Source organism: Toxotes jaculatrix, chromosome 14 (assembly GCF_017976425.1).
Source record: "Toxotes jaculatrix isolate fToxJac2 chromosome 14, fToxJac2.pri, whole genome shotgun sequence".
NCBI lineage: Eukaryota > Metazoa > Chordata > Actinopteri > Toxotidae > Toxotes > Toxotes jaculatrix.
Genome location: NC_054407.1, coordinates 17,573,333 through 17,585,140, shown reverse-complemented (window position 1 = coordinate 17,585,140; position 11,808 = coordinate 17,573,333). Strand labels below are relative to the sequence as shown.

General features: G+C 39.0%; 1 protein-coding gene across 1 annotated transcript; it reads right to left on the bottom strand.

Annotated features, from left to right (window-relative positions):
• Positions 1 to 3,081: 3,081 nt before the first annotated feature.
• On the bottom strand, positions 3,082 to 11,060 carry atp6v0b (ATPase H+ transporting V0 subunit b). Its single transcript, XM_041055934.1, has 8 exons — positions 10,809 to 11,060; positions 9,882 to 9,930; positions 8,438 to 8,521; positions 6,739 to 6,816; positions 6,120 to 6,189; positions 5,855 to 5,906; positions 5,502 to 5,692; positions 3,082 to 5,266 (listed from the first exon to the last, which is right to left on the bottom strand). The coding sequence occupies exons 1-8, from the start codon at positions 10,891 to 10,893 to the stop codon at positions 5,240 to 5,242; spliced, it is 636 nt and encodes a 211-aa protein (XP_040911868.1). The 5' UTR covers positions 10,894 to 11,060; the 3' UTR covers positions 3,082 to 5,239.
• Positions 11,061 to 11,808: the final 748 nt, after the last annotated feature.

Genomic DNA, 11,808 nt, shown 5'->3' with positions numbered 1-11,808 from the left:
TGCAACCCAATTCAGCCTTCCCCGTGAGTGAAACTATGACCTTCTGGTTCCAGATCAGCCTGATTAACCACAGACACCACACTGCCACCTGTAATTTCACAGCCTTATGCCATAACCATCTTTCTGCTATCTGATAAGCCTCGAGTTAAGTCACAGATAACACAGGTTTTCACAGCAGATGGTCAAAAGATGCCTCTGCATTATCGCTGCACATGAGTGAACTTAACTGGACTGAGATGTGTGTGCTTCGACGTGCTGAAACGGTTTCTCCAAACAGCAAGGAGAAGCTACAGCTCTAAACAACAGCTGATGAGAGAATCTCAACTCAGGGTCCACTTACTAATAACATTAATGATGACTATGTTCATTTCAAGTGACCCTGTAAGACTGAGTTACAGTGGAGCAGCATGAACAATACCAGTGAACACTGAAACTAAAGCAGTTAAATGGAATCGAATTCAGCAGTAATCATTATTTTTATCATTTATACCTGGTTTCATCTGTGAAAAAAAAGCCCTATCAATCCATTGACCAAATCTGTGGATGAGGACTGTGTGATACAGTCAAACACACCACAAAAATTAAGCAATTGGATCTTCTGCCTGCCGAGAAACTTTCTTTTGGGCTGTATTCACGTAAGGCAGCAGATATTTGTGAATGATGAGCATCACTCATCATAACATCATCTTGGGCTTGAAGAAACTCTAACAGACATTCCTCACTGTTCTCTTCATAGAATGATTAATAGAAAAAAATAATCAGCAGATTAATCACTAATGAAAAAATGATTAGTTGCAGCTTTGCTCCTTCTACTCTTCAACCAAAAATATGAATACAGACACGGTGCTTACAACGAATTCCAGTTAAGAACTGTCCAAATAGCGCTCCAATATAAAATTATGGCCTACACATGACAAGAAAATCCTTTCTACAATACAGCATCAAAGGCAAAATAAAAAAAAAGAAAAGAAAAACCCACTCCACTGAAGCCCGCTCTGCAAGAGGACAACTTACTTTGTGCTCAGAGCGAGGTAGTTCCAGTCCACTTGCTACTGTAGCCTCTATAGCTGTAGCCCTAAAGAGATACTGTGTCATAAATGAGAGAGATGTCAAATTGGATTACGGTCTAGGTACAGAGCTTCTGTGTAAACGCCTGGTTAGGTTAAGCTTCATGATAAAAAAAAAAAAAAAAGCCCCCTCCTCCTCCTCCTCTCCTTCTTTTTCTCTCTCATTTCCCCAGTGTAACGCTGGCTGTGCATTCTGGTACTCTTTGCTCTTAGTGTGCTCTTACTGTACTCTTACTGAATCATTAGACCTGAGATGCTGTAGTTCTCAGACTTTGCACTCTTTCTTAAAAATGGGGGAAAAAAATAGTGTCGGCAAATGTAGACAGATGTAGTGAAAGTGGATTTTAAGCGCTTTAAGTAAAACCCCACTGCTTGAACAGTCCACTCAGCAGCCTGTATACTGAGATGGTACGTTTACTGTAGAAGAACAGTGCAGGGAGGCTGAGCGAAGCCTAGTATGGCGTTTGTAAAGATGCTGCTAGTTGGTGGTAATGTGCATGATAACAAAAGAGGGGCAGGGGGCAGTGAACGCGATCGCATTTTCATAATACTCTAAGCTTCAGCGGGAGCAGAAGGGTGCCGGATGGCAAGACAAATGTATGAAGGCTGGATGGAAACAAAGAAAAGCGTGGATGCGATGCTGAATGAAACAATGCATTACCAGAGAAGCAGAGAGAGCACATACCTTGATGTTGTCAGGCGGACACTTCTATCTGTGCATCTTCTTTACTGGAGCACCACTGATTTTATTCACGAGCCGAGAAAAAACGTGTCAGAGAAAAACTGCCAAAGGCATTTAATTGCCAAAAATGTTGTATCAAATGTGTCAAAAACGAAAATAAAAACACTAAAAGCTAGGGGTGGGGAGGGGGGGGTCAGTCAAGCTCGACTCTGCTCATGATAACTATATTCTTTTCGTTCCCAGAGGCAGGCTATTATGTCTGCTCTTCATCATGAAAAAAGCCTCGTGTTACGCTAGCCAAGCGGCTAACATAACGCGTAACGATAATCTACCGCAAACCGGGGAGTAAAGAGACGCTATCCTCACGATTTTCCATCATCCCGCTGTGTTTTGGTGAGGCTGATAAGAAAGCAAAGACAAGGATGCTCACAGGCTGTGGAAGCGAGCAGGTCCCTCCGCTCCTGCTGCCTACGGAAGCCCGGATGGTGCAGAAATTCGTTTGCTTTTTATTCTGCTCGTCTGATACAAGAGGAGCTGGTGATTTGATAACCCACTTTTTTACTTGTTTACACTGGGCTTCGTAACAGATCTTAGAAAGGCAGTGAAAGGAGTAACATTTCTATATTAGTTTTGTTTTTGTTTTGTTTTTTCTTTACTTTTGTAGCTTTACTTTTGTATGAATACTCAGTCGAACAGTTAATAATCATGGGCTTGGTCGGCTTAAACATTTTAACTCTATTTGTTTATTTTGGCATCACAGTAATATCGTCTTAGAGGTATGCCGTGGTCTTTACCTTAAAGTATCTAAACAATATCGAAGTATATTTAGACAAAATAGGGTGAACACGAGTTTATGTAGCACCTTTTTAAAAACGGATGTGACGATGTGTTTCAGAAGGGAGTAAAAACAAGAAAGGCTAAATAAAGAACGTAAAAAACTTCTTTTAAACTATGTTTTTATATTTATCACACTTTAGATTATACACATTGAAGGGAAATGTTTAAGTAAATCTTTTGTTTTGAGAAGTAATAGAAGACATGAGTGATTTGTATGTACAGTACCAGTTTGGTCAGAAACACTGTATATATGTCGTGGTTTTCTGCTCCATCTAGTGGAAAAGAGAAAAAACTGCAGGTTGATCACATAAAAGCGACTCAGTAGTAAATGGATCAGTGTCTGTGGCCTGGGTCAGTTTAGTGGTTCAGTTCAAAGAGAAGTGCAAACCACGGCTGAAGACAACTGGACCCTTGGATATAATTAAAACAAAAAGAGAAGAAAAGAAAAAAAAACAAACAGGAAATGAAGATGGATGCAGTCAGAAACTCAGAAGATATTGATTGGACCATTTTATTTTCTCAAGGACATTTATGAAGCCAGAAGGAAGATCTGTTTTTCTTATTATACACAATGTCAAAAACAATGAGTTATTTTCTGATCACCATCACATCAACATAAAGCACACACAGTACCATCTACAGTCACTGAAAGCCAGGGGTTTGGTACAGAGCCTGGTTTACCAAAGGCATCTTGTAGTTCAATCTAGGTTTAATTATAAAACCATCATAACGGTAAAGATGATCTTGCAGCTAAGACACCTTTGGGAGGGCCAGGTCTACATATACTTAAGACTATTCAGTTTCCCCATATAAGATTCAATGTTTATACTCTCTTTCAGAACATCACAAGAAGGGTCAAGGAAAAATTACAAGGAAAAAAATTCAGACAATTTACAGTAAGCCGTGGTCTGTCATCTCTGTGGAATGATGCATCAAGAACAAAATGTGTTTCCATACATATCACCAGCAAACGTTACACTCTATAGTATCGCAGCATTTTGCACTCTGTGCCCTGGCAGCCAAAGGTTCAGAAAACTCAAGTTAAAAAAGAAAATAAAAATAATCAGTTTACCCAGATTTCTAACTTAAATGGGATACAGCTCACTGTATAGCAACTGGCTGATGAGAAAATCTGTACAAACTAAGATTATAAAGCTTTCATGGTGGCTTTGTTGTGATGTAGCAGGAGTCTACTATTGTCTGCTGCTACCTTACATACATGACTCTTCAGGAATGTTAGAAAATAATTTGGGAACACAGACATGAACAGTTAACATTTGATACAATATTGTCAAACATCTGTTAACATGTTAACATTCAAAACAAGACATTCGAATAAAAAAAAGTCATATGAAGATTTGTAGAATTATTTTTTTATGCAAAATACGGATATTTAAAATCTGTATCCATGAAGTTGATTATGTAATGGAGTCCACAGTTTTTGGCACCAGACCACCTGAGACTGCTTAAAATACAAGACAGTTGACCACTGCATCTGCACAGTTCAACAATGGTGATGTTACAGGAAATAATATCAGTTACTATCCAGTGCAAGGTAATACTAGGGTGATGCCCTTTAAAATAAACCCCCTTTCCTGTCCAACCACATATAAGGCTGAACAATGTATTGCAGTTTTGACTTCATTCATATGTAAGCTGACACATTGAGTTTCCTAAAACCAGCTTCGAGCTAAGGTCACTGTTGTTTCCTTGCAAGATTGTTAAAGGTCTCTGTGCGTAACACTTTGGACAAAATCTTTTTCTGGTAGTATTTCTGTTACCCAGAATCACTTAGCTTCCCTCTCTTCCTATATCCAATTTATCCTTGTAAAAACTACTGAAAAGGTTCATAATGTGGTTTAAACTAAACTCAAAAATCAGAGGAGACTCTGGGGAAAAGCTGGGAGTTCTGGCTGACAGTTATGTTCTTGAGGATCATGGGTTTCAAATATAAAAATCCTAGTGCCATAAGATTTTCAGGAACTAATCAAATGATGCTGTGTTGTGTGTCTGACTGTTTGGCGTCCCAAAAGTATGTCCAACTGTCCTGTTACATTACTAATGATTGCAGCTCTGTACTCCATTTCAAAACTACATAGATTCTCTGTGACTTCTACTGCGGGAGGCTTGACAAACACCGTATTTGGGCCACTGTGTGGATTAAGGACCACTTGCTTATCAGCAAAGAACAGACGCGAAAACAAAAACTGACAGACCAGGCTACAAACACAATGGTAAACACCCTCATGCTTCACAGGAAAAAAGAAAGAAAGAAAAAAGATCACGTATTCAGAGTATACACACACACACACGCACGCACACACAAATATTTTCAAACACTCTAGCGTAATTTTTAACTCATCATTCATCCAAGAGTGGTCAGAAAAAAAAAAAAAACATTGCCATGAATTGCCAACCGGTAAACAATTCGATTCAAGCGATAACAGCTGCATCATGTGTCACATGGCGATTTCTTACTCAACCTTCATGGTTCTTATGAGACAAAAGGACAGACCAACAACTCTTGCATGAATGATGGTTAAAAACAATACCAGGCAAATAGAGACATTTAAATAATTTACGATGTATTTACACAATAATCCATCTTATTTTCCAGCAATATCTTTTTATCTTCCCAGAGTGAACGCATCTTCTAGTCACCCATCTTTACTTTCGACGTCTGTGGGAGGGTAAAAAAAGAAGCCCATTATTACAGAATTTTAAATGCAAACAGTTCTAGAATCAATGTGTCTGGAAAAATACGTCTATCTAAACCTTTGTGGAAATAATTACTGTCTTTGCACTGACACCTTTCAAAAATCTGTCAACACACCATGGATAGATTCCTCCCTCTAAGGAAAACAGAACGACTGTGAAGACATTAAAAAAAAAAAAAGGCAGCCTGTATCACTCACCTGCAGAATGGCTACAATAACACCAAACAGGCCAATTGCGCTGCCAAAGATTTCCACAATGAGAATCTTCACGAAGAGGCTGGCGTTCTGGGCGTCTGCCAAAGCTGCTCCGCTGCCCACGATGCCAACACAGATGCCACAGAAGAGGTTGGAAAAGCCCACAGTCAGACCGGCTCCAAACATGGAGTAACCTAGTAGGACAGATATCAAATGAGTCAGATATTTATGACTAATCCCAAAGTTAAATGCCAAGTGCAAATATAACAAAAATTATGTTAAAATTGTGAGTGAATATTTCTTTTATTTGGATTCAGTAGCTTTATATCTGCTTTTTTTTTTTTTTTTTTTTTTACCAGCTTGGTAGTTCCTTGCTCCGATGGTCTCCGGGGTTGTTCCACTGAAGCTCTGTAAGATGAAAGATTATTTTTAGAACCAACCATCATTGTTCTGGTGTCAAAATCATATTAAGCTTCATTCATGTCCCTTATGTATAACACTTTAATCTATGGCTGGTGCTTTCTCCTGTACGGTACAGCTGTCTGAAAGTCCCTCTAAAAACAAAATGGATAGCTACACTGTGTTATTGGAACATTAGCAATGAAAATGCTCATTGCTTACCTCAGCCATGTTGCTTATTACAATGGCCATGATGATCCCATAGATCGCAACAGCTTCACAAAAGATGATGCTGGAGAGAGACATTAGAAAAAGTGAAAATTATTAGGCTTTTAACATCCAGCTGGTTCTTCCACGTCTATACAATACACTGCTGTGGACTAACAGTAACAAACTGTGATCATGGATAATTGGTGGAACTGTAATTCACTGGCTGCCCTGACAGGCACTCATGGATGCAAAGTGTTGGTTTTGCTGATGAAAGCAGGACTCAGGATTTTTGCTGATTTGGATTTTATTTTTGTAAATCTGAGTGAAAATGCTGTTGTTTGGGATGCACTTAACAGATTAGGGAACATTAAAGCTGCAGTCATAATTTGAAAAGTACTTACAAATGTTCTGGTATTAAATGGCTAATACATTTCCCCATGAAGAATGCAAATACCAACAATTTTTTATTTCAGTAAAGAGCAGACCCCTTCTTACATTCAAGTAAATAATAATGTGCAGCTGAGCATGTATGTATGTCACTAAAATAAAGACAATAACATATAAAACACAACAAACTGCATGAGAAGTAGACAGAATGGGACTGAACTGATTTGTTGATCAGTGAACCTACCTGACCAAATTCTTGGTCTTGATTCGTGGAGCCTTGACACCACCACCAATGATGCTTGAGCCAGTGATGTAGATTCCCCTGAAAAACAACAAGAAGCAGAAATCATTTATTCTTCCGCTACTGCTCTGGAAAAAAACCAGGAAATTGAAACTTAACTATAAAAGACCCCATTTACACATCATTTTAACACAAATTATCAGGAGGAGCAGCAACCCTAAAAAGAACTGAAAGTTAATGAACATAAAATTCCAAATGCAGATTCAAACAGGAGGCAAAACAAGCAAGAAGCTCAGAAGGTAATATAAAACCAAGAATTAAAAGAGATTAGTGACTGAATGTGTCAATCAGAGAAACAAAATTAATGTCTGGAGTAAATCTGTGATCCAACCAGATCACATTCAACTCAAGTATGGATACAATATGTTCAAGCCCTGGCACACCAGCCCACAACATCTGGAACGGCACTGTGAACCATGTGTGGCCAACAGCTGCCTGTCGCTGTTGATGCGTGTCCCGCACCACTGGCTCCCGTTGGCCCTTATCAGCTGCTGTTCAGCCCTTTCTGCTTGTTGAATCTGCATCAGAGGAAGTCTGTGAAAGAGCTCTTTGGCTGTTCAATCAAGCAAATCAATGATTTCACTTATTTAGTGCAGTTTTTCCATTTTTTTTTTCATTTCTGACTTATCTCCCTCCACAGGCAGCAGGAACGGGCTGACAGCAGTCCAAAACGAGGCAAAACTTTTTCCCAAGTATACCATATAATGAGACTGCTTAATCAGATTCACAACGGTGTGAAAAATGTTGGATAGTTTTTGTTCGTCTCTCTGAAATGTTCTTTGGAGTAGCGTATATGTATCTCAGCTGTCTGCAGGCTAGCTCATGAATGTAAGAGCTGACATGTGACTCAGGGCTGACTGAGAGTTGAGAGCTGCCGTTCAGATTGAGGTGGAGTTGCCTCCCAACAAGAGAAGTAAAGAGGTGAACATGCGGGTGAAGCAGATAATTAGGAGGCAAAAAAAATGCACAAATCTAACAGACATATACCAAAGATAGGGTCATTTACCAAAATCAACAGATGACTACGTTCTAAAAGAGGAAGAATATCCTTCACTGGCCAAGTCAATCTCCTGATCTCAGTCCGACTGAGCTACATTCCACTTGCTGAAGATCAGACTAAAGTCAGAGAGACCCCCCCAACAAGCAAAAGCTGAACATGGGTGCAGTGAAGCTCACCACAGAAGATGCAAAGCGTCCTGTGATTGTCATTCCATAAGTATTCGGACAGTTACACACATTTCTTGTCTGTTCTGTTCACAGAGGTCTGTTCTTCAGGCTCTGTGCTCCAGCACATTTCAAATAAAATAATGCCTGCTAAGCTCATCAATATTGTATGTTTTTGTATAATGTAATATGAGGGTCACTGACATTATGGCGTATGATTCACAAATTAAATTTGGAACTTAAAGGGAACACAGCTCATTCCAAAGGGCACTCAAGAGTCTTCCTGTATTACTAGGTTTAAGATTTTCCAGTTCCACATTTACACATAAATGTTGTTTCCCAAGTGTTTCAAGAAAGAGGAAATTATTAGATGAATTAGTGGTGCATTTCAGTCTTTCAAGTACCACCACCACTACCTTACACAGGATATCTGACAGAAGGCTGTACACTTAAACTGTGCTCCTTGTTAGGTACTCACCAGGCAGCTCCCACCACGGACAGAGAGATGGCCAAGCCAATCCCCAGATTGGCCCACATGAAAGGAGAAGTCTCTGTCAGGAACCTATGAGTAAAGAAGCACAGCTGATAAAGACTCTACTTTATGAAGAAACACTATCAATGTATTATTACTGTAGCATTTATCTCAACTTCAAACTTTTTAGGAAGACTGTTTACCAGTGTTAAATAACTACAGCTCAAGCAGCAGAAAGTCAAGCTATGGATAACATTATATAAGCCATATTTGCTTTGACTGACAGTTTAAGAAACAATTCTGCACGTTTATTTTCAAGTACAGTACAACCCTTTATCTTAAAAAGCAATCGCAATGTTGTTAATAGAAAACTGAATGCCAGACATTCTAGTAATGGGCAAGCCACTGGTATGCTTTCTGTAGTGGAAACCAGGGCAACATCAGGTTACTAGATTCACCCTAAAATGGTTATACTGTATCGGTATTAACTGTAATGAGTACATAAATATATGTAAATGTAGTATAAATTTACATTTGGCCTCAAAAATGTAGTCATTAGTTATGATCATAGAAACCATGTTAAGAACCCAAAGTTGAGATGAGTCTCTGAAAGCAAAGCTACACTTTCCTAATCTTTTTATACTTCCAGTACAATAAAAAAAAAAGCTGACTTTGAACTGTCATATGAAAACAGTTTAGTGCCACCCTACCAAACTACCAAATAGGGCCCTGAATCTGTCACAGCAATGCAAAGGCATTACTTGAACATAAACTACTATTTGCTGATAGCACTACTGCTGAGCTGCCTTACACTGTTGTCTTGCAATTGTGCAATCTGGGAAAAGTCTGTGCTGTTTTGCCACTGCCACAATGTGTGTTTAATAGTTACTACAATTTCTAAACTGCCCGAGCATATATGTTTTTTCTTCTCTTGTAGGGACAAATCAGGATGGTTGATACCATTCTGATGAAAAGGTGGCCTGCCTATGAAATAAAACAAAAATTCCAACACAAACTCACACTTTTAGGCTGCACAGTAACAAAGTAAAATTTCTTTTAGCATGAGTAGTCTTGTTTCAGCCAGTGTTTGAGTCCAGAATTTTGTATTATTTTGTCCAAAAAGCTACTACTTGTTGTTAACCTGCAGATAGTAGCTTTGTAAAAGTTTGTTACAGGGTTTGCACTCCTGAGCCTAGGCTTTTCAAATGATGCTGTCACGTGCATGTGGCCAAAATCAAAAGTCTGCACACTGACAAAAAGTAAATTTAGTTGTTTGTTTCAGTGTGGGCACTCCTGGTAGACCATCTAACTCTACACATACTTATAGGCCATCAGACTATCAACAAAATGAATCTATTCCTTTTACATCTTTAGAGTCTCTGATTTATTTGGCACTGTGAAAGCTGTTTTTCTATGGATGAGATAGAAGGTTTGTGCCAAGGCTACTTACCATGCCACATCAAAGCGGAATCCAAGATCAAATATGGTATAGCAGATTCCTAAAGAAACAAAAAATGAAGCAAAAAACGTATTAGTTTACGTTAAAGTGGTAGAAAGGTCGACCAGACGCATATATGCAAGGAAGCTTTGTGTACGTGAAAAAGAAAACCGTTTAGTAAAGACATTAGCTGTATGTTACTGCTTATGTTTTTTTTTGTCCTGTACAGTGAATGAAACAGAGTCACATTAATGTGCTAAACTCGTGGAGAAGAGTTGCAGCTTCAGTGTGATAGCTCACTCTCACGTGAAAACTGCTGCAGTTCCTGTTTGAAACGAGTCAGTGATATGCACGACAAGCTAACGAGCTAATGTCTACTTAGCTTGTATAAATGACTTAAACACGGAAAGAATATGAACCCGGGATCCTAAAACAACTCCCGTCACAGAAAGCCTGAAATCAGTCACCACAAAACGAAAACACAGCTGTCCAGTGTTTGAACCTCTGACGATTTCTGCTGCAAGCGGTTAGCTATGAGCTACCTGGCGTTAGCGCATCGTTAAGTTACAGCTAGCGAAATGCTAACTTAGAAACAAGACGGGGCTGCTTGTATTGAATGGTAACACATGAGATTTTGATAATATGCAGCGACAAACCACGGTCTGGCGTCCAATTAACTCAATGCGTGAATAACCGTATCTCCAGCTGACGAATTAACCTGTCAGGAGATGCTAGCAAACAAAATGGAAACAGTCGCAACCATTCTAGTCCCATGATTTAGCCGGATCCCTACTTTAAGCTGTCAAACGCAAAAAGCGCGCTTTGCTACAAAGAAAGGACGACCGACTACACTATAATTGATACATAAGTCTGATAAGTAACGGTTTTATTCATTAACTTCAATATTCGGACTAATTCTAAGGGGAAATATAATCTTACCGACGATTAGTATGGTGCTCCAGAAGGCCAAAGTGACCCCTGTGTAAAGAATGGCGTGTCCGTTCATCATCCACTCCAACAACATCTATCCGGCGGCCTAACCTGCTGGATCAGCAAGATATGCTTGGCTCAAATTTAAAATCTGACGCCAGTAAGGCAAAGATAGCCAAATAATAGTGTTTAAAGAAGCGCTATCAGCCGACGGAGGAGGAAGAGCATCAAAACGAGAAGCTGAGTGCTGTCAGCTGATCCAGCTTGCTAGCATGTGACCGGGGACCGGGGGGCTGCGTTCGGTTATGTTTTTTTCTCCATCTCCTACCAAAGACGTGTTTCCTGCAGTAAGTTTATTCTCCATCAATTGCAGCGGTGGAAAGTAACTAAGTACAACTACTAAGTTCTGTACTTGTAATTTACTTGACTATTTCCCTTTTTTAAGTAATTCAGAGAGACCTTTTTATTCCACTACATAGTTTTTTATTCAATTGCATTGCTGTAGTTGTCTTATTAAATATTTTTCAGGTTAAGATTGAAAAAAGTGTTTTGTTTGGGCCCCATTTCAGATGTCTGTGAGTTGTTAGTAGGTCAACCTTGCAGACATTTAAATCCATTAAACAGAATAAACAGCATAAAGCTTCAGAATACTGATAAACCGTATTGAAACCGAATGCGCCCTGGAAGGCTGCATTCCACAACGGGGTGAGAACCACCTCCAGGTAGTGGTCGCTAGATGTCACTGTTGTAATCTGAATGAGTCAAGGTAATGGGACTTTAAGACTTTCAATCATATTATGTGAATAAAAATTATTTTTATTTGTAAGTAACAAGGCTGTCAATCAACTGTAGTAGAGTAAAAAGTATAAATTGGTTCAAAAAATGCAGTATCTAAGTAAATGTGCTTATTTACATTTCAGCACTGCAACATATGTAATTTGCTTTCATTTATTTTTACTATTATAAAAATATGTGCTGTTTAGGTTTTATTCATTTATTTCACAGCCCC

What these genes read in the sequence shown, in the direction of transcription:
- atp6v0b (XM_041055934.1), bottom strand. Translation starts at nt 10,893, where the DNA reads ATGTTGTTGGAGTGGATGATGAACGGACACGCCATTCTTTACACAGGG. An exon ending in TCCGTGGTGGGAGCTGCCTG is followed by an intron (nt 6,817 to 8,437) that starts GTGAGTACCTAA and finishes GTTGTTTTTCAG; the next exon opens with GGGAATCTACATCACTGGCT. An exon ending in TAATAAGCAACATGGCTGAG is followed by an intron (nt 5,907 to 6,119) that starts GTAAGCAATGAG and finishes TTCATCTTACAG; the next exon opens with AGCTTCAGTGGAACAACCCC.